At 36.0% G+C, this 23587-nt stretch overlaps 2 protein-coding genes across 4 annotated transcripts in view; both read right to left on the bottom strand.

Moving 5' to 3' along the window:
* Positions 1–808: 808 nt before the first annotated feature.
* LOC103458961 (NLR family CARD domain-containing protein 3-like) lies at positions 809–14068 on the bottom strand. 2 transcript variants are annotated; one of them, XM_008400119.3, is made up of 12 exons: positions 14020–14068; positions 12815–12881; positions 12070–12204; positions 11684–11776; positions 10560–10652; positions 9693–9771; positions 9330–9558; positions 7183–8977; positions 6248–6421; positions 4481–4648; positions 2485–2531; positions 809–2359 (listed from the first exon to the last, which is right to left on the bottom strand). In XM_008400119.3, the coding sequence occupies exons 2-12, from the start codon at positions 12832–12834 to the stop codon at positions 1839–1841; spliced, it is 3354 nt and encodes a 1117-aa protein (XP_008398341.1). In that variant the 5' UTR covers positions 12835–12881; positions 14020–14068; the 3' UTR covers positions 809–1838. The 2 variants fall into 2 exon arrangements, with proteins under 2 accessions (XP_008398341.1, XP_081459253.1); XM_081603127.1 differs by lacking the exon at positions 11684–11776.
* LOC103458960 (NLR family CARD domain-containing protein 3-like) overlaps positions 14020–23587 on the bottom strand; it is a 22237-nt gene continuing 12669 nt past the window's right edge. The window contains exons 10-13 of one of the 2 annotated variants that reach the window (XM_081603128.1): positions 22264–22310; positions 21956–22149; positions 15979–21790; positions 14020–14100 (exon numbers count right to left, since the gene is read on the bottom strand). In XM_081603128.1, coding sequence (XP_081459254.1) covers positions 21629–21790; positions 21956–22149; positions 22264–22310 — 403 coding nt within the window. In that variant the 3' untranslated portion in view covers positions 14020–14100; positions 15979–21628. Of the gene's footprint in view, positions 14101–15978; positions 22150–22263; positions 22311–23587 lie in introns of both variants that reach the window. The other variant, XM_008400117.3, reaches the window with a different exon arrangement.

The raw sequence follows: 23587 nt of genomic DNA, 5'->3' as shown, positions 1-23587 counted from the left end.
TAGGTTTTATTGGTTTAGTTAATTTTGTATTTGTTTTTTTTGTGTCATTTTTGAGCACCTTTTTAAAAGTCTGGTCTCTTACAGTTACTAAACCACCTGCATCATTTGGTAACAGACGTTGACTTCACCTGAGTGACTTTGATGCAGTTAAGTGCTTCAGATGTTGCACAAATCACCTGATTGATTACGACATATAAATCATTTGTGAGAACCTCATTAGAGTTTCTTTCTCAGACTAAGCTGCTTCGGTTGCTGTTATTAGTTGCTTTGAGAGTTAGTGTAAACGTTGTGTATTTTGTAGAGAATCAATTGAGAACCTCAAAACATAGTTTGCCAAAATCCTAAAAATAACATTAAACTACACCAGTTCTGTATAAAGTCTATATGAGTGTATTAATAACACATCTCATGAACGCAGCAGCAATATTTAAGTGTTTCATTGCACAGATTATAAGTTAAATGTATATAGGGGTTATAAAAATTGGTGGAAATAGTTAAATAATCAACACATCTTGGCTGCACTTAATTTTATGAACCACTTGATGTCCTACTCAAGCATTGGGTCATTGTGAGGAATCATTTTTTAATTCAGTAGTTAGTGCTTCAACAAAGCCATAATTAGCAGTCACTAATTGTAGTCTGTATTAACATATGTCGTATGACTTGCTGTTTAAAAAAGATGTCTGAGTGAAAGTGAATGTAACACAGAAGGATTTGTGAGCTGTATAGCTCCCTGCTGTAAGTGTTTCGTTTGGCTGCAGTGGGTGAGGATCTGTTGAGAGCAGAGGATGGTAGGAAAGATTGACAATTATTTTGCTGGAACACAGTTTAATGACAGTATTATATGAATAAACAGAAAACCAGTAAGTACATTAAACACTGTTTTAAGATTAAACTTCACAGATGAATTTTACAACAGAAACCCCAACATATAGATATGGAGCCAGAAAATATATGTGCTCCGTATAATCCTGACAAGGAGCACTTTAATTAAAAATCTATGATATTTTTTTGATTAAAAAAACTCACTATAAGGAAAATACCCATCCCCTTTTTATTTGACCTCCCAGTAACAGCAACCATAGAGAAAGTGAAGACACTTAGAGAGGAGAAAGTCCTCCTTTCTGATTAATAGCACTAAGATATTTTTTATGTAATTACATCACATGTTCGATTAAATGAACGACTGCATAACAGCCGCAACATTCGTTCCAATACATCCCAGTAAAAATTACCACATATCATCAATAATTACAATAACAATAAAAACATGTAAATCAAATGATTGACTCAAAATGTAGCATACCAAATAACAGATAAAAATGTTACTTTTAAAAAACACTACAATTTTATCTATAAAAACTAAACATTCTGAAAGAAAACCTGAAGTTTTGTTTACACACAAACTCATGAATTCCTTCTTACATCATTACTGGGAGATCTGTTACATGGAAGTTTGTTTAAACATGGCATTTTTCTGGGAGTTGAGACTCCAGCGAACAAATAATTTCTTCACAGAATAATAATTAGGAAACCGCTTTATACATATTAAGAATTGAATCTAGACTCTAGTTTTTCTACTGAAGCAACATCTACCCTCCATTCTTTGGATTTTATTGTCTAAAGGAAACCCAAGAAAGATATCTATTACACAGAAAATAAAACACTCAGATTTCTGTTAAAAATAACCTATTGATAAAGCTTCGGGACAGACTTTTATACTCAAAAATAAAAAAATGCATCTTTAATTTTAAACAAATGTGTTTGAAGTACAACAATGATGATGTTTGGACTTTATCATCATTAGCTATAAGGTGTTTCTTTGACAGGATGAGACTTCACAGCAACACAGTGGAACCGGGACTCCATAATGCAAACCCAGCATAAAGAGGTTCTGTAAACTTGGTGTTGAAGGTGTGGAGGTGGATCAGTTTGTCAGAGGATCTGTTGTAAAAGGACAGAATGCCAGCTTCATAGTCTACATACACTGCTACTCTTTCAGTGACCGCTGTGGGCGTGCAGGGTATTTTTTCATTATTGTGCCAGACAGAGTAACCATCCCCATCAGAGTAGCCCAGACTCCAGGACTGACTGTTCCCTCCTAACACACAGTCATCACTGTCTCCTTTCCTCTTAATTCCTTTGTAACTGACGGATATGAAAACCACTCCTCTCCATTTGACCTCCCAGGAATGGCGACCGTCCAGTTTATCTTCACATAGTAGCTGAGGATAATCAAATCTCGCTGGATCATCAGGAAATGGCATGTCCACTTCCCCGTTTGTTATCCTTCTGTTTTTGTCAGATAGTTTGAGATCTTTTCCGACTGTGTTTGTGTCAATTCTGAGTTGACAGATATCTAAAGAAGAGGGAAGAACCACAATCCACCTGCAATTAGTAATTATTTTTGACTCTTGGACTCCAGAAATAAGAGATCAGACAGCTTGAATGTGGATGCATGTTGCATTCTAGTCGGATACTTACATTTTCTCAAACCAAGTTTCAACCATTTTGTTCCTGCAGGTCTCAATCTACAGCAAAAAAAATATAGGGAACAGGGTTTGAATGTTAGGCCATCAATTCATCATTCAAACAATGATATTAATGGAGGGTCTTGGACACAGATTAGTTTCCACTGAGAAAATATGAACAAGATTTGAATACACAATACATTATGTCTTGTGGTTGCTACATTACTTTGTAGTTTTCTGTGGTTTATGTTTCTAAGAGATGCAAGAGTTATGTTTATGAATGTCAAAGCAGTATTGTTTTGGAACCTGAAATTGTAATTTTAAAGTAGATCAGCTGTTTTAGAGACTGTAAGTAAACACAAAAGACTTGAGGAGGAAATAATGAAACTGAATTTCTGAAATAACAATGTAACGTATTGATATGTCTAGACCTGTCGCGATCAACGATAAATCAATTAATCGGACGATAAATTAAACCTATCGACCTCATTTTAATTATCGTCTTTATCGTCTCTTCCGGCCTTTTTTCTTTCTGTTGATAACACTGAATGAAAAAAGGTTCAGCTCCGGTGCTCTCCACTGACCCTCCCTTCCTCATTTCCTTAGTCTAATGTCCAGCGCACATTACAGGAGTTGTCGGCCCATTTCCAAAACCTGAGACACACATTAGCCGACAGAAATCTTAGGTATAACGGTTCGATCGGGTTCGTCGTGCCGTGTGGTGTCCAGCCACGTGGGCACAAAATAATGGTTACAAGTCCAGTTAACTAATTTTAAAATCAGGCATTAATCAATGCTTTACTAGAATCTACCTGTGATGCATGGCTAGAGTCAGCGTAAAGTCCTGACGGAATGAAAATCATAACCTATTTATGTCACGTTAACGAAGAACAGCTGAAAACTTACCGAGTTTATCAACTGAGGTAGCAATTTGGCTCTAACTCCTCCCCTCCCTTGTCATTTCTATATTCTTTGCACGAAATGTTGAATAAACATTAATGATACCGCAAATCATCTCCAATGTCCGCTGGACTTGGGGTTGCGCCGTGTCAGCTGTTTGGGATTCCACTCCGTAATTTCCCTCCGTAATTTCCCCTCAGAAAGCACGGAGAAGAATCCGCGCTTTCTGATTGGCTACCTGTCACATTCAACGGGCTGCGTTAAGCTCCCAGTCGGGGAAAACCCCTGATTTAGATCGGAACGGCCACGACGATCTACCGTAACACACCACACATCGGATGATCGGTTACGAAATCACCAGCGACAATCTTAGGTCAGCCAACGTTCTAGGATTGTCATAAGGAGAAAACGGGGGCAAAAAATTGTGTAGTGTGAACTATTGCATTAGGTAGTCGGATGTGCCCATCTTCTCTATTTAAATCTAGTGATTACTGAAGGCCAATATAGTATACAGACTTCATAGTCTGCACTCTTTTGGTTGAATGCAGTATTTATTTCTACTTCGGCTTTATGTTGTCTAGTTTTTATTCAAGTACGTTTTTGTTAATGGAGACTGAGAATCCATTTTATTTTTGTGTTTGGTTGTTTTATTTAGTTTATTTTCCAGTGTTATGTGTTCTTTTGAAAATAAGGTGTATCTATCAGGAAATCGCATGCATTATTAGTCATTTCCATTAAATCAGTGTCAAAAGGTCTTGAAACAATATTATCGTTTATCGCAATAATTTTTTAGACAATTAATCCATCCATCCATCCATCCATCCGATTAATTTTAGACAATTAATCGTCCAGCAAAATTGATCGTGACAGGCCTAGATATGTCAGAATGAAACAAATTTAGCAATAACTTTGCTTTCCACAAAAAACAAAAACGCAAAAAAATTAAAAGGACATATTTCATTGTTTGTGTTTGACAAATAACCTAATTCTTGTATTATATTAGGTATATTAGCCCTATTTTATATATGAACAAGAGGTGAATAAACGGAAGACTAAACACCAAATTAATACACCTGTACTTGATCTTCAGTGGATCTCTATGGCCATACCTGATGAGAGTCTCCAGTTTGGATTCTGATCTTTTATTGGTCAGAATCTTTTCCCCTAAGGATCCTAGATGATTATAGCGCAGATCCAATTCTCTCAGACGGGAGTCGGGGCCCAGTGCTTCAGCCAGATGAGAACCGGCCTCTTCTGTTAATAGACAGCCTGACAAACTAAAGAAAAAACTAATTATTTAAAGATGATCACATTACAGTAGCTATGATAAAATGAGGATAAAATAGATATTCCTAAGAAAATAGTGATGTTCTGCAGGTTATGATTGAAATCCATGTTTTGTTAGTTGAAAAATAGATGAACATTAAGGTGTGATTAGATGCTAGTAATAGCCTTACAAAGAGGCAGTATTCAGTTATGCTCCTAAAATCTATAAATTTAAAGAAAACTGCAAAAAAGCTGCAACATTTAGTTCCTTTAAATCAAGAAGAAATGTTAATCTGTTTGGTGTTGCTTTCAATTTCTAATAATAAGGGGAACATCTTTGTTAATTAGTCAGTATTTCTACTTTTATGTCATGTTCTTTGATGTTTTATGTTTTCATGCAGTTTGAATCACTTTGCTGTTAAAATATGCTATAAAGTTGCTTTATCTTCTCCTTCATATTATATGAGGATTTAAGGTCTGAACACACTGAGTAAAAACCTCTGTTTTCTTTCTCAGTTTTCTCATTCATTTCTTGTACCATGTCATTCTTACATCAGTGGTGAAAACATCTTTATTGTTTTACATTAAAAAACAACAATTTCCTTGGTCAGAAAATTGAGACAATGTGTATACTACACTGAGGAACGCTGCAGTGGAAAGGACCTAAGAAGCTTTCCTGAAGTTCTGCTCTCGATCTACTCAGAGTAAAACAAATATGTTCATTCAGTTTTCACTGCTTTTCAATAAATGAAGGATAAATATTAATGTGGCCAATTTTTTTTATTTGATCCCTGGATATCTATTCCCCTTTTAAACAAAAAGCCCAAGAAGGAAACTCTTAAAATGAATTATGTGGTTGGGCTACAACTAACATCATCAGGTTTTATACATTATATTGTAGTTGAATCATTTTATAATATTAATACACATATATCAGTGCCTGACATTCTGATATTTTCATACTAGACTGCATGCAAAACCTACCATTAAAATAGGCCCATATAAGATGCACATTCAGCTTAGTATTTAATTCTGCTGTGCTCTCAGCAGAATTAAAAGCATAGAAATCTCCACATCAGTATGAGCTTATATTATTTTCATGTCTTCAGAATATTACAGCTACAAGACTGGTTCCACACTGGGAGATTATCATTTGCATTTTACTGACTGTAACCCTAGAACCAAAGCTCAATGATGTGTGTATAAAGATGATGGTGTAGGTATGTTTGTATTTTGCCATTTAATGTATAAAAATTAATGTTACATCATAATTCACAAATGCACAGATCAAGATTAATAAATGCACAAGAGTCACAAATGAGACTGTTTTAGCTCCATATGTTTTTACCTGGTTAATTTTTACAGCAGATCTTTTGTTTACATTCTGCTCTGCAGATTGAGCACAACTCATGCAAAGTATCAAGTATAGGAATAAGGTAGACACAGTAAATGTAGATAGATAATATTTTAAAGTATGACTTTAAATTTACAGAAGATATGGATGAGAGAGAGTTATGTGTTAAGTAAGTAAATAATTTTTTTTTTTAAACACCTAGTAGAAGAAATATAGATGGGACAAATAATGTTTCTTGGCAAGTTGTGATTCTGACCTCAGAGTTTCTAGTTTGCAATCTGGACTCTTCAGTCCTTCTACTAGAGCCGATACTCCTGAATCCTCCAGGTTGTTGTTACTCAGGTCCAATTCTCTTAGACTGGAGGACGGGCAGCTGAGGACTTTTGATAAAGCTCTGCAGCTCTCTTCTGTGAGGTCACAGCCACCAAGCCTTAAGGTAAAAATAAGAATATTAACATTGAAAAAAAATAATATTTTACTGAAAAAGTAAAATAAATGTCCACATTCTATTGGATGGTTTTTGCTTTATTATGATGTCTTTCTTATGAATTGAGTCATTGTGGTAATGGTGTAAAATATCTCACATGGGAAAATGTGACTTATCTATTAGCACATATTTTTAAATTATACTGTACTAAGAAAACAATGTAAATGAAGTGCATCAATGATCCAATAACCCCTGGATGACTTATTTTTACTAGGTTTTTTTTATAACTACAAGGTATTGTTCATATCTTTAAATCACATAAGATTATGATTGAACTTATGAAACACTTTTCTAGTGATACTGATCATTCAAAGTGCTTTTACATTTCAGCTCACATTCTCCTATTCACCCACAAATACACAAACTTGGGGTTGAATTTCTTGCCCAATAATATTTTGACATGTGGGGGCGGCTGCAGTCAAGTCACAACCTTATTATAAATTCACTCTTATTGTTTAGCTACAAACTAATAATGATCAAATAATCACTTTGGAGTTGATTTTGTTGCAGTTAAACCAGAGGTTCACCCATAGATGCAACATCATTAATAAAATTGAACACAAATAATGAATACATGGTCATGGCATTTTAAATTAATTTAAATTAAGATGTTAATTTTTAATTGTTTTAACAGAAATTTCACTTTGTTAGCCAGAATTAAATGTATTTTGAAAATATATATGTTTGACTAAAAGTATACGTACAGAGCCTTGTTGGAAGCTTTGACCACTGGCATCAGCTTTAGAAGAACCTCCTTTGAAGCTGAATATTTCTTCAGGTCAAACATGTCCAGATCTTTTTTTGATGTCAGTAAGACGAACACCAGAGCTGACCACTGAGCCGGAGATAAAGTATCTGTGGAGAGATTCCCTGAGCTCAAAGTTTTCTGGACTTGCTCCACCAGGGAGTGATCATTCAGTTCATTGAGGCAGTGAAAGAGCGTGATGCTTTTTTCTGCAGACAAATAATTGTTGAGCTTCTTCTTTATGAACTGGATTGTTTCCTGGTTGGTCTGTGAGTTACTTCCTGTTTGTGTCACCAAACCTTCCAGAAGTCTCTCATTTCTCTGCACTGAAAGACCCAAAAGGAAGCGGAGGAACAAGTCCAGATGTCCATTTGGATCTTTCATCGTCTTATTAATGGCACTCTGATGGAGATTTGTTAGTTTTGGTTTGCTATAAAATGTGAGAATCTTGGAAGATACTTGTTTTTGTTCCATCACATTATGACCATCTTTGGTGAAGGTCAGATGGACATAGAGAGCTGCCAGAAACTCTTGAACACTCAGATGGACAAAGCAAAAAACCTTGTCCTGGTGCAGCCCTCTCTCCTCTTTAAAGAGCTCAGTGAAAACTCCTGAGTACACTGAAGCTGCTCTGATGTCTATGCCACATGCTGCAAGGTCATCTTCATAAAAGATCAGGTTTCCTTTCTGCAGCTGCTCAAAAGCCAGTTTCCCCAGAGACTCAATCATCATCCTGCTCTCTGTACTCCAAGGTGAATCAGTCTCTTTCCCTTTGTCGTACTTTGTTGTTTTCACTTTGGTATGAACAACCAGGTAGTGGATGTACATCTCAGTGAGGCTGTTTGGTAACTCCACCCCATGTTTAGGTTTCAACACATCCTCCAGAACTGTAGCAGTGATCCAGCAGAAGACTGGAATGTGGCACATGATGTGGAGACTCTGTGATCCCTTCATGTGGGAAATGATCCTCTTGGCCTGCTCCTCATCTAAAAATCTTTTCCTGAAGTACTCCTCCTTCTGTGGGTCAGAAAATCCTCTGACCTCTGTTACCATGTCAATGCACCCAGGAGGGATCTGATTGGCTGCTCCAGGTCTTGTAGTTATCCAGAGGCGAGCTGAAGGAAGCAGTTTCCCCCTGATGAGGTTTGTTAGTAGAACATCCACTGAGGCAGACTGTGTGACATCAGTCAGGATCTCCTTGTTGGTGAAGTCCAGTGGAAGTCGACACTCATCCAGGCCATCAAGGACAAACAGAACCTGGAACTGGTCAAACTGGCTGATCTGTTTGGTTTCAGTAAAGAATTGATGAACAAGTTCCACCAGGCTGAAGTTTTTGTCCTTCAGCAGATTCAACTCTCTGAATGTGAATGGAAATATGAATTGAATGTCCTGGTTGGTTTTATCTTCAGCCCAGTCCAGAGTGAACTTCTGTGTTAGGACTGTTTTCCCAATGCCAGCCACTCCCTGTGTCATCACTGTTCTGATTGGTTCAACTCTTCCAGGTGGGAGTTTAAAAATTTCTTCTTCTCTGATTGTTGTTTCTGGTCTCTGTGGCTTCATGGACACTATTTCAATCTGTCTGACCTCATGTTCTTTATTGACCTCTCTACTTCCTCCCTCTGTAATGTAGAGCTCTGTGTAAATCTGGTTTAGAAACATTTGGTTTCCTGCTTTAGGAATTCCCTCAAACACAGACTGGAACTTCTTCTTCAGAGATGATTTTAGTTGATGTTGGGAAACTGCAGTATAAAGTTCTGAATAAACACAAAAATAAATGTTTAATTAAAATTCTGCATGTTTTTAAATAATGCATATAAAGTCTTTGTTGTCCCACCCCTTGTGTCTTTAATAAAATATTGCATGTTAATGTCTAAAGTGCTTGTTGAATGAAAGAAAAGTTAAAATCCTTTCTTGTTTCTTGAAGATGTTACACCTTTTGTCCAAAACATTTTTGTCAGCATTTTTGATTATGTATAGAGTTGAACTAGCTTTAGGAAACAATAAAAATATCCTTTTGCTTTATTTTTTGATATTTAGAGTTAGTATGCACATTAGAATCGACACCACCATCTTCACCATGTGTAATATTTGTAGAACTTCTCTTACTGTTCTTCAGACGATTTGCCAGATTCTTTTTCTTCATTTTCTTCAGGAAGTTCAGTGTGATCTTTAAAAGTGCCTCCTTGTTGCTCTTGTTCAGCTCTTCATCCTCGTTGTCTGACTCCTCATCAAACTCCCACGGACTATCCAAACCTTCTGTATTATTTGGTTCCAGGACATCCTGGATTGTCTTTAGCTCGCCATTCACATAAGTTACAATCTTTTCCTTCAGCAGCTGGAACAAATGAATAAATAAATTAATCATCAGACTAAAATTGTGGTACCAAACTTTACATTGGAAAAACTGATGAAACAGTGGTCTCATGTACTTTAACAGGACTAACACAAAGCAGTTGTAGATGTACAAACCTTAAATGTAGAGTCCAGCTGTTCTCCAGTGTGCTGTTCAGACTGGTCACTGGGAACATCTGAGCTCTGCTCATCCAATCTGCACAGAAATCATAAAGAATTAACTCACATTATCTGACCACAAAAAACAATCACAATGTAAAGCTCCATGAATTAATCCTGTTTGAATTTTCAGAATAAAATATAAGAACAGGTGATTAACTATCATAACACCATCAGCTGTACTAAAACTCTGCAAAGTTCAGTCTTAATACTACTTCCACAATGTTGACTATCTCACTTCTGTATCCTAATGACATTGGCAGATGCTCATCATTGTGTCTGTGCTCAGAAATGTATTAGGAATCTATATCTTCCTGTCCAGAAAGAAAGATTGTTTATAGACCCAAGATGACCTTCAGGTGAAACTGTATTAAGTTTAACAAGTTTGCATGCATCAATATATTTCACAATGTCAGATTTTGCCTTCCTACAAAGATACAAATTGTCTGATGTAAATTGAACTTAATGTTCTTTATAATGTTTTTTTTCAATGTTAGTTCAAACATAATCATTGATCACTCCTGATCATAGTGATTGGTGGATTGTGTGCCCCTGCACAATAAATGACTGAAAAGTGTACTTCTTTAGGGTCACAGATTACTTTGAGGCCCAAGATCAACCAGATCAAAAATGTAACATATGATTTTGCAGGACTCCTAAACAACCTTCATTCTTTATGCTTTTACTGTTTGTAGAAACTTAACACAAAACAATTTCACACATGAACATAAAGAAGTCTTTTAAAAGAGTCAGCTCATGTGATAAACATACTAGTAGGAAATGACCCACTAAATCAGCATACATGAAATAATAAAGACAGCTCACCTCTCTGGAGAAGGAACCTCTGAGCTAAAGTTAGGAACCCTGTCCTTGGAAAAATCACTTCTGAAAGACACACAGCTGGGCTCCTGATGGATCCTGATTTAAATAAAAAGTTGTCAGAATCAATTATATAAATGCCTAACAACTTGAAAATGAAAGTCATTAAGTTAAGCTTGCATTCAAAAAAATCTAGCTGTAAAATAACTTCATAATCATCACATTTTTTAATATTTATGCGACCCGGTTCATAACTAAAAACGTTTCACTGCTTGTTGGATTCTCAATTTGTTTTTTGTCATAAATATCAGTGAGAGCCAGAATTTCCAGAATATACCAATCCCCTGTCCTTTCATGTAAACATTCTAAAACATTGTAATACAACCCAATCAAACAGTCACATTAGATGAAAGTCAGCTGAAGTTTTCATACAACGTAGTTAAATTCAGTTGATCATTAAACATCAGTTATTGATCTGCTTAATGAAACAAGCCGATTGTATTGTGTTACACGTCTTATGAGGAGACAGTGGACTGCATTGAACTGCAGACTCATTAAAGATTTCTGAGACAAAATAAATATTGGTAAATAAGAGTTAGATTAAGTAAGAGTAAGTAAGATGGTTTAAAAGCAAAATAATGAGCAAATTGTCAAATGAAAGTTTGTCATGGATCAATGGATTTGTCCATATCAAAGTTAGACTTCTGACAAAAATAAGAACTAAGACTGACTAAGTTGATGCTTCGCTTCAAAAGGAGTTTAATGTTCTTTACAATGGGTTTTTCCTATCAGTTTTAGTTCAAAAATAATCATTGATCACTCCTGATCATAGTGATTGGTGGATTGTGTGTCCCTGGAAACAATAAATGACTGAAAACTGTACTTCTTTAGGGTCACAGATTACTTTTTGAGGCCCAAGATCAAACAGATCAAAAATGTAAAACTTGATTTTGCAGGACTCCTAAACAACCTTCATTCTTTACGCTTTTACTGTTTGTAGAAACTTAACACAAAACAATTTCACACATGAACATAAAGAAGTCTTTTAAAAGAGTCAGCTCATGTGACAAACATACTAGCAGGAAATGACCCACTAATTCAGCATACATGAAAAAATAAAGACAGCTCACCTCTCTGGAGAAGGAACCTCTGAGTTAAAGTTAGGAACCCTGTCCTTGGAAAAATCACTCCTGAAGGATACACAGCTGGGCTCCTGATGGATCCTGATTAAAAAATAAAGTTGTTGGAAAATGAAACAGGCCGATTGTGTCGTGTTACACATCTTATGAGGAGACAGTGGAGAGACAATCACATTTAACTGTAGACTCATTAAAGATTTTAGAGACAAAATAAATATTGGTAAATAAGTTTTATGTAAGATGGTTTAAAAACAGAATAATTGTCAAATTGTTAAATAAAAGTGTTCTGAAAGTGTCAAAAATTCATAAAAGCAATAAATTAATCAGCCCATATAGGTGCATGTTAATTAAATTTTACACAGTTACAATCAGCTCACCTGTCTGAGGATGAAGGTTGGTCTGATCCGTCTTTGGACAAATCACTGCTGAATCCAGTGATGTCTCCCTTTGACGGGTTCAGTGATGATGTGGGGGAGACATCACTGGATTCAAGTTTTGACCACTGATGAGTCCTGAATAAAAAACAAGTGTTGAATGAGATTCTAGTGTAAAGATGGAATATGGGATATTCCATCTTTCCAAATGTAGAATTTACAGATAAAACTGGTGTAGTACCCCAGATTTAGATGCAATGGAATATCTGACGCTAAATATACTTTACAGATAACCCCCCCCCCCCCAAAAAAAACAAAACAAAAACAAAAATAATATTGCCAGCATTCAAAAATTATATTAGTAATTAAAGAGAGCTCTTTTAATTTCTGGTTTTGGTTCTCCAAGTTACTTCCTGTTAGACAACAATCTTCCACTTTTGTCTTCCTTACTGGACTAATATATCTTTACCTTGTTAACGCAAACTGTTATCACTACTTTATTCTGGGTGGCACATTAATGGTTTCAGACATGAAAATGAATATCACAGTCATCAGCTAAGCTTAACACATTTAAAAATAAAAATGTCATTTAAACAATTTTAACTGTACTTTAAAACTTCTGTAACCTGTTTGTTAAATAAAGATGTAAAAATGTGTTAAATACTAGGAGTTTATTGTTTTGTTGTATTTCTTTATATGAACTGAGTATGAAATAAAAGCTGTGAGGAGCAAGAGATGATCATCTGACCTTTCACTTTTCTGATCCATGCTGTTGAATTTCCATCCACATCAGCTCACACAGTTTCTTTTTTATTCTGCAGGGGAAACACAAATCAGTCTTAGCTGAATTAAGTCAGTTAAGAGTTAAGTACAGACTGCTGTACTTCAACCATTAGTCCACTAGATGACGCCATGGAGCTGCATCCTGCATGGGCAAACTGAAATACCTACTCCACAATAACTCAGTTCAGCATCTGAAAGTATTTTATCCATGTTCAAAGTATCAAACTCAAATTTACTCAAAATACGTTGGGTGACTTTATAACAGAAAATCTGACTAGAAATAAATGTTAGATTTCAAAGAGCAAGAAGATAACGCTGTCTAAAGTTTTGTTATGCAATGAATATAATGTACTGATAATGAAATAAATTATACCTTCAGACTAAACATTGCTGTATCTGTTACCTGGAATCCAGGAACACTAAACTCATTTATGGGTCAACATCACCAGAAAATATGGGAGTAAAGTGTATTTACCACCAAAGCATCATCAGCATTTGTCAGACTTTTTTGATTTTAGACATTTTGTAAAACTTTATGAATAAATTAATCACAGCCTAAAATATCTGTAGTTAGTTCATCATAGTTAGAGAGTTAACGCCAACAAGGAAATATTTAATTGAAAACTTGTTCCTCCTGTTTTGTAGTTGATGCGGTTTTGCAGCATTCTGTTCTCAACGGTTGTTTCCAGGGCTCTGTAGTTGTTGTTTATCTCAGAGTCATTAACTAAAATGATGTTCTATTTCTTATAAAACTATCATAAACTTTCAGCATATGCAGTATATTTTTAAGAATCCACGTAATACACTCCTGATCAAAATCTTAAGACCAGTCAAAAAAATTGCAAGAATTTGCATTTTGCACTATTGGATCTTAACAGAGTCAACAGGAAGTTTTTGTTTCTGAGTTTTATAGTGAAACCAAAGGTTGAGTTCAAGATGTTAGAAACATTAATCAGCTTTATAAAGAAAAAAATTCCCATGATTTGTTAAGTTATTCCATATTTTAGTAATCCTCTACATTCCTCTTCAGAATAGAAAAAACAATACAGTGTGTTAAAATAAAAAGAAGTGTTTTCTCCTTGAATCGGAATCAACCAAAAAACAGCCTACAACCTAAAGCAGAGCAAATTTAAAGTTTCTTAGTCATGTGTTGAAGAAGACGACACTCACCACTCGAGATGTGAACCAAAAAGATTGTGACACTGACAAGCTGCTTGCAGGAATTTGTTTGTCTCCAGTGAAGGAAGAAAACTGGGTAGGAGGAAAAGCAAAGAAAGTTGTTGAACAACATTCCCAAAGTTGTTTTTCTGCTTGAAGTGCAGAAGGCCTTTTGAAATACAACATTGTCTTCTTTATGAAGTGGGTAGTGGCAATGATTTCCCAATGTTCTTTTCAAAAACACTCCAAATCTGTCAGATTCCAGGGATAACACTTCTGTATAGTCCTCTACACACCAATTTATAGATTTTAATCCATTGTGAAGGGACATGTGTGGACAATGTTGCACAAGTTTCTGCACTTCTTCATGGTATTCTTCACTATTAATTGAGACAGTTGTGCAGTTAATGGGTCACAATAAAGGTGGGAACTTTTCAAATGGATTTTTCTTGGTCTTGCTATCCGCTGATACCTTTCATACACTTTCATTTAAAACTCAACTCAATCAACTAAACACTTTCCAGTGTAATGCACTTCCACTGATTTCTATGAGAGGGCAGGTCTCAGACTGTCAGGCTGATGTTGTGACAGATCTTTGTGGTGTCCACATGAGGTGGGGCATTTTTAATGTCCATGTGCCAACTATTCACAATAAAACATTTTCTATTTACGTTAGATAACAGAAAGAAAGCACTATTGTACGTTGTACGTACAATGTAAGTACGTTGTTTCAAGAACATCAAGTGTAGTGAAAAATTGCCAGTTTAAGTAGATGAGGAGACTGCTGTACTTTGACCATCATTCCACTAGATGGAGACATGGAGCTGCAGCCTGCATGGACAAACTACATACCTACTCCACAATAACAGTTCAACATCCGAGAGCATTTAAGATGATAGAGGATGCAAGAAAAAATAATCCATATTCAAAGTGTCAAACTCAAATTTACTCATTAGATTTTGGATGTCCATGTACCAACTCTTAGAACATTAGAATAAAAAATCTGATTAGAAATACATGTTAGATTTCATAGCACAAGAGAATAACACTGTCTAAAGGTTTGTAATGCAACTAAAAAAAGATACTGAAAATTAAATAAATTATACCTTCAGGTCAGACTAAACATTGTTCCAAATGTATCCATCACCCGAAATCCAGGAACATTAAAATAATTTATGGCTCAACATCACAAGAAAATACAACTGTATATGGTCACCTGCAACATTAGTATTTAGCACCAAAGCATCATTCAGACACATTTGTCAGACCTTTAGTTGATTTTAGACACTTGCAAAACTTCATGAAAAATTCATCACAGCCTACAGTCTCTGTATTCAGTTCCTGATTATAAAGTCGCTTACTGGTGCTTTGAGCAGAACTCAAGGCTTGTCGTACATCATAATTCCTGTGGTTAGAGAGACAGTGCCAACAAGGAAACATTTCAGTTAAAAAATTGTTCCTCCTGTTTTGTAGTTGATGTGGTTCTGCAGCATTCTGTTCTCTACGGTGTTTTCCAGGACTCTGTTTTCATTGTTTATCTCAGTCATTAACTAAAATGATGATGATTCTTATACAAAACTATCAATAAACTTTCAGCATATCTGATATATTTTAAACAAACCATGTAATAGATCTCTAAAACAGCTATCTTATACTCCACCAAAGTATAACTTGAGTAGAATCAAACTTATTTCAACAGAGTCAACTAGAAGTTTTTGTTTCTGAGTTTTATGGTGAAACCAAAGATTGAGTTCAAGATGTTAGAAACATTAATCAATTTCATGAAGAAAAAATACCCACAATTATTGAAGTTAGGCTATATTCCAGTAATCTTCTGCATTCGTCTTCAGAATAAACAAATCAATACATGTTAAAATAAGAAGAAAGTGTTTTCTCCTTCAATCAGAAAACGGAATCAAACAAAAAGAGTTTGCTAAAGATAAAGTACAACCTAAAACAGAACAAACTTACAGTTTGTTAGTCTTGTGTTATAGAAGACGCCTCTCTCCACTCGAGGTGTGAACCAAACAACTTGTGACACGATGAGCTGCTTACAGGAATTCGTTTGTCTCTCGTGAAGGAAGAAAACTGGGTAGGAGAAAAAGCAACAAAAGTGGTTGAACAACATTCCCAAAGTTGTTTTTCTGATTGAAGTGCAGAAGGCCTTTTGAAATACAACATTGTCTTCTTCATGAAGTGGGTAGTGGCAATGATTTCCCAATGTTCTTTTCAAAAATGCTCCAAATCTGTCAGATTTCAGGGTTGTGGTTGAACATAGTCCTTTATATACTTTACAGATTTGAATCCATTGTGGAGGGAAAAGTCTTGGCAGTGTTGTACAAATGTTTCTCCACTTCTTCATGGTATTCTTTGCTGTTCCATGGTAGATCTGAAGCTTTGGAAATTGTTTGTATCATCCTCCTGTCTGATACTACGTGACAGTGAGATCTGTTTGGTGGAATCTCTCTGTGTACCAAGATGTGAGATGTGACTAAGAAAATGTCAGAAAATGCCCTTCTGTAACAACTAAGCTTTGTTTGGTGTTTATAAAATGCATCTTACAAAGGAAGATGTGCAATCACTCCTTTAGGACATAAAGTTGAATGTGCCAGTTAATTCCAAACACACATTCACATTTATGAAAAGATATACATACTTATTCTGCTAAATAATCCCTTTATATAGCTTTAAAAAATTATGTTGTTATACAATTTTTAGATCACAATAAAGGTGGGGAAGGTTCAAAATGTATTTGTCTTGGTCTCTGTGACGGCCACGCTCATACCTTTCATAAACTTTCATTCAAAACTCAACTAAATAAACTAAACACTTTGCAGTGATGCACTTCTGCTGCTTTCCACTAGAGGGCAATCTCAGACTGTCAGGCTGATGGGACAGATTTTTACGGTATTCACATGATGTTACATATGTTTAATTTCTATGTACCAACTATTGACAAAGAAACATTTTCCATTTATTTTAGATAACAGAAAGAAGGCAAACAGTAAGTACATTAAATCAAGAACACCAAGTCTTGTAAAAGCTGCCATTTTAAGCAGATGAAGGTTTATCATGTACGGAGAGATCAGATGTTCTTATTGACCTTTAAGCTCTCAGCTGGACCTTCAAGCAAAAATCAAACTGCATTATTTGCTTTATAACCCCACAGTAGCTACGCTTCAGCTGAGTAACCTCTGAATTACTGCTTAGCAGAACCTGATTATGTGTAAAAGTCTACAACACAACAGAGATTCAACAAACATCTTCATTTGGGAACCATCTGATAAAGATGAGGGCTGATGAAGGTCAACAGCAGCAGGACTTACAGCTTTGTTGTTACATTCCTGAATTTCCCACTCTGATCAGTGAACTCTGGGTCGGGTCAGAGCTGTGGTGAGTTGGACCCCTGGTGTCAGATCAGGTGTTCTCTGACAGCCCTGTGCTGACTAATAAAACCTCAGAAATGACAGAAGGAGGCATTAAATTTTATATATAACATTTTAGGAGCAGCTAAAGAAGCTGTTGAACCACATGTTGAACTGAAACAAGGATACAGTATAAATAATATACTGCATTTATTCATCATTAAACTGTGATTTAGTTTGATTTATGTTGAGTTGTTCTGGTTAAACTGAGGTCACAGACAGACCAGGAAGTCCAGGAAGTGGTTCTGAACCTCAGGCTTTGTTTATAGTTTTGAAGAGTCCTGGAACAGAAACACAGTTTATCTCTACTTTAATTTGTTTTAATAAATACAGAATGCCATCACTCTCACCACTGACAGTGTCCCAAAAAGGTCATTTCTCCTAATATCTTAGAGGACACAACAGACTTAGACAATAGACTTGTTTCAGGAGTAATTATAACTCTTTAACTGAAAGTGAAGGATTATTGGAGATAGTCCCAACTAGGGTGAAGAATAAATATTTTTAATTACACTCATCTATTTCCTTATGAACTAATTAAAAACAAATAAAACATGAAATATTGTACAATAACTATTCTTAATAAAAGTGAAACTTTATGTGCTTCAATCAATCAATCTGAAATTTTTGGAAACTGATTTTTCACAAAATGTGGAGCTCTAAGATTAAGTTAAATCTGGGTTGAAAGTTTGAAAATTGTACTGCAACATTTACTGCTAGACACTTAAATCAACTGTTTTTTACTTTAACACACTAGTGTGATACAAACACAGCATCTTTGGACGATCTCTAGACCCCCATCTGTGAGATAAAGATTGAAAATCTTTTGCAAATTCTTAGTGGAAGAAAACATATAGAAGACAGTGACTTCTCTTTATATTTAATATGAAACTTTATGTTTTGGTTTTTCAGGAAATGTGAAGTGGCGATATCATATAGTGTCTGTGTGATTATGATCGGGTTCTGGTTGCCCCTCCTCTACTCTGAGCCGATCCAACTGAGCTGCGCTGCCATCTGGAGCTCAGGGTTTGCCAAAGAAGCAGAGAGTTTCCTCTGAGCTGTCAGTTTTTACCAATATGCTGCAAAACAACAAATGTTCTGATATCAGACATTTTAATCTTTAGAGCTCCTGATCAAAAACAGTTGTTGTTTGAGTATGAACATTTATTGAATGTTTGCATCAACTACATAATATAAATTTTTTCGGAGACGGACATTAGCAGCAGAAAGACGTCTTTTATTCTTATTTTTATTAAACAGTGTCACTTGAGATACCCACCTCTACCTTCATTTTTGTCTGATTCCTGCACACAATCAGTAGCTTCAGGAAGTATTTTGTATCTAAACATTTCTGTCATGCAGCATTTTGCTGTTTGGGTATAAATTGATTGTTTTGAATTAATTTTTTCTTCTTCAGTATGCAGATACTACCTTATTTTAATGCGACTTTTTTTTATCAGAGTGAAACAACCTTCCATATTTACTCAGACACTTGAGTTTTATGACTTATTTTACATTTTGCTGTTTATTTAATTCAGCCTGTTTGAGGAAACCTTCAGTCAAAAATAAATCTATTTACTTAGGTGTCAGACCTCTTTGAGTTTGATGCTGTCCCCTGGTGGGGATATGTGGAACTGCAGTAAAATCTGGAGTTTGGCTTAATTTTGGAGCTCTTTGTCTCTTGCCACCAATAATTAAAGAAGGAACAAAATGGTTAATCTGATTGGGTGACATCAACAATCCCTGCTGAGTCTGAAAACTGTAAGACACAACCAGGAGTTTCTATAATTTAAAACACACAGATGCATTACTGGAGTTGTTTTATTCTCTGCTATACATTTGAATGTTTTATAGGAAATGATCTCCTCTAAAGTTACCAGAGAGGTAGACATTTTGAAGCCTTTAGAAACTGACAATCGTTTTCAGTCAGGAGATTTCCAGTGTCTCACTTTGGTTATGTGTTAAATGAATTTAGGAACAGGTAAGCAGAGTGAAGTGAAATTCATTTAATAAAATGACAAAGTAAAAAAAAAAAATTACATGCGGGGAATGACAGCAAGGTTATCAGATAATCAGCAGAGATGGAACATGGATAGCCAAATGAGAAAATTATTATAAGATCTACAAAAATAAATATTTACTACAACAATAGACTTAAAGCACAAAATAAAACAACAAAATTAACAGAAAACATATTCTCTCTCTTTGGAGTCCCATGAATCATGAATAATTGAGACATTTTTATGTTCCAACTTTGCTTTGGGCCTATAGCTGCTTACAGGTATGAGAACCAGTAAAACCAGTAGGTGCAATTAAAAACCAAGAATCCAGAGTTGGTGAGAAAAAGAAGTTAAAACTTTTTTTTTTATCCAAGCTAAACCAAAAGATGGAGGAAATGCTCAAATTAACAAAATAAATTCCTCTGTTACTACCTTTAATGACATTGATGGGGCTTTATCAAAAAACAAACATATCACACTGTTTACAGACAATGTAAACTAATGAACATATTTATATATCAAAGTGACTATAACAATCTGCAATGATAAAAGGTTATTGAAACGTTTACATACTTAATGAAAAAAAGGTCAATTAGGGCTTCTTGTTTGAATAATATTCATGAACTGTATTAAAAAGCTTCATTGCATTTCTCAGAATCTTAAGGTCTGAAATAAAAAGAAATGTGTACAAATCCTCTTTGTACACACCCAGGTCAACATTTTATTTACAGTTGTTCTTCAGAATGATCCTAAAGTCTAACAGGAAGGGTTTGTGGGTAAGTCTGGCTGCAGTGCACAAATATCTGATGTTCACTAGAGCCGTGTTCCCAAACGCTGGTTCTCAAGACACACTTCCCTGCATGCTTTAGAATTTGCTTTAACACACTTAATTCAGCTGATTGTAGTTCAGCAAACACCTGCCAATTGAAATCACCTGGGCTGAAGCAAGGAAATACCTAAAACATGTGCCTAGAGGACCACTGTTGGAAAACACTGCACTAGAGAACACTCTTGACTTCATAATTTCATCTTTTCTGATGGCAGGTCTGATATTCTTTGCAAAACAGCTTGTGACATGCAGCAAACTAACTACATAATACAAATCTAGGCCTGTCAAGATTACAAATTTTGCGGGGCCCAGAAATTATTGCAATAAACAATATTGTCATTTTTTTAAAGGTTTCATTGGCTCTAGTATCCTTTGTTTGATAGTTAATTGACAGGAAAGTGGGTAGTGAGAGATGTGAGACATGAGGCAAAGGTTGCCAAGGCCATAAATCAAACCTGCGACAGCCACGTCAAGGACTAAGGCCTCCATATGTGGGTTGTGCTTAACCCCTGTGCCACCACAGCACACCCGCAATATTGTCATTTTGAGACAATTGTTAACTTATAGCATTAAAATTGCATAATGCAAATACACCCTGCCACAAGTCAATAATTTCAAATGAACATTTACCACTGGAACTGGAAGATCTTTTCAATATAACATTTTTGGAGGGGGCTGTTCACATTCAAATGCTCTAGTTGAAGCTGGGGAAGAAGGCGTCAAATGAATAACCTCCTCTGCATATATTCAAATTATTCAGAGGCTTACTAATAAAAAATCTGGTGATTCAGATGAATTCAATCAGAACAAAAACAACCTGTAAAACACCCAGCTCCATTTTCAAGACAGCAGCTCTTTGGTGTTTTAACGCCACAGGAACTTACTAGGTCCATTTGTGAATTTAGTTTTGTCAAGACAGACAAAGAACAAATATACTATTAGGAATCCCAATAACAGAACATATATTCTGTACAGGAAGCAACCTTTTATCTTCTTGTGAAAAGATCATGGGTTCAAATGCTTGCATAGGCCTCTCAATGCAAAGTTTTTCTTTGGTCTTCCTGAGCATAGGTATGGTTTTCTCTGTTGACTTTCCACAATTGAAAATATTGTGTACTTTGTGCGTTCCTGTGTGTTTCCAACATCTTTCTTCATGACAAACACATATATCAGTTCCTCAAGATTATGATTGGGATTATTAGGGCATTTGATGAGCTGTAAAAACACTGAGAAGAGAATCTTCTTTAATGGTGGAATAGAATATTGCTGTTTCTATTTCCCACAAACCAGTCAAATTATTTATTTCAGTTTGTTAAAATGTGATTGTTAAATTGGTTCTGGCCTTAAATTTAAGCTTGTAGTGACACTCAACAGAGAAACACTGAGGAATTGACTGACCAGAGTCCAAATCCAGGATAAAGTTTTTCTCTGAATGTGGTAGTGAAGGTGTGGAGATGGATCAGTTTACCAGAGAAGACTTTGTAAAAGGACAGAATGCCAGCAGGATAGTTCAGAAATACTGCTACTGTCTTTGTAACAGAAGAGGGGATAGAAATTTTACTGTTATTGTGCCACACAGCGTAACCATTTTCATTTGAGCAGTACAAACTCCAGGATTGATCGTTTTTTCCAAATAAGCCTTGTTCATTACTTTCTCCCCTACTGATTCCCTTGCAACTCAAAGAGATATTTACCTCTCCAATCCATTCAACTTCCCAGTAACAGCGGTCAGTTAGGCCATCTGCACACAGCACCTGAGCGCAGCTAAATCTGTCTGGATGATAAGGATATGTCTGAGCCTTGTCCACACGGATCACCTTCTTCTTGTTCACATTTAGTTTAAGAAGTCTACTCATAGTCTCTGTGTTGATTATGAGTTGATGGGAATCTGATGGAAAGAACAGACAAATTTAGCTGTGTTTATTGATCTATTCATTCTCTGATGACTCAAATGAGCCATGGGCTTGAAGATGGTTTAATGAAACAAATAAAACACACTTACACTTTTTTAGACCTGGTGTCAACCACTTTGCTTCATCATGCTCCAACCTGAAAGAAGGAAGAGAGTCAGAGCATCAGTCGTTTTTCGACTTTCCAGTCTCTGAATAAGCAACAAAACAATATTTAGATGGATAATCTTTGAAGTCCAATCATCACCTCCTGATGGCAAAGTCAAAAAAGCTTTCTCTCTTTGAACGTGGTTGGATTATTCAGTTCCATAAGCAAGGCCTGCGGCAGCGTGCCATCGCTGCTGAGGTTGGACCCATTAAGACAGTCATTTTAAACTTCTTGAAAGATCCTCAGGATTACAGAACAAAAAAGTCAAGTGGTAGACCTCTAAACATTTCACCAGTTGTAAGCTGGAGGAACCACACAGGACAATCCTTAATCCAAATTAAGCTTGTTACTGGTTCCAACTACAGTTCCATAACAATCAGTTAGCATCTATGAGGGAAGAGTTTTAAGAACAGCAAACATCTTCAAAGGCCTCATATCCTTCAACTGCACAAAATTTACTGTTTGGAGTTTGTATGAGAGCACCAAACATGGGACACTGAAAGGTGGAAGAAAGTTTTATTGTATGGTGAGAAAATAATTTACCTTGATGGTCTTGATGACTTCCAAAGTTACTGGCATGACAAGGAGATCCCACCTGAGATGTTTTATACATGATTCAGTGGAGGGGGTGCCATCATGATCTATTTTTTTTTCCTTTAATGGAACAATGGAGTTTCAGGTTGCGCAGAGACATCAAATTGCAACTGTCTATGTAGAGATATTGCAGGGGCATCTCTCATGAATGAAGGCCATCTTATGTGTGGTAATTATTGGGTTGTTCAGCAAGAAATTCTGCAGTTCACAATGCCCCGCCTGACACAGGAATTCGTCTAGAGAAACATCATCACTCTTCTGCACCAGATTAGATCAATGTGTTCCTCTGATCTAAATCCAATCGAGAACATTTGGGGCTGCATGGCACAGAAAGTTTTCAAAAATGGACACCCATCAGTTCTAGACAGGTACACGAAGCCATCTTCACCACTTGGAGCAACATTCCCCCTAGCCCAAGGGAAGGCAATTCAGGTCCTCAAGGGCCGGTGTCCTGCAAACCTTAGACGTCTCCCTAGTCCAACACATTTCAATGAAATAGCTGAATCACCTCCTAAGTGCAGTCAAGTTCTCCAGAGTTCTGCTAGCAACCTCATTGTTTGATTCAGGTGTGTTGAAGTAGGGACACATCTAAAGGTTGCAGTACACTGGCCCTCAATGCCCTAACCAAATGGAAACACTACCATCAAAAATGCTGAAACAAATTTTTGAAGAAA

Source organism: Poecilia reticulata, chromosome 22, assembly GCF_904066995.2.
Source record: "Poecilia reticulata chromosome 22, P_reticulata-male-v2, whole genome shotgun sequence".
Lineage (NCBI taxonomy): Eukaryota > Metazoa > Chordata > Actinopteri > Cyprinodontiformes > Poeciliidae > Poecilia > Poecilia reticulata.
This window is presented reverse-complemented; position numbering and strand designations above follow the sequence as displayed.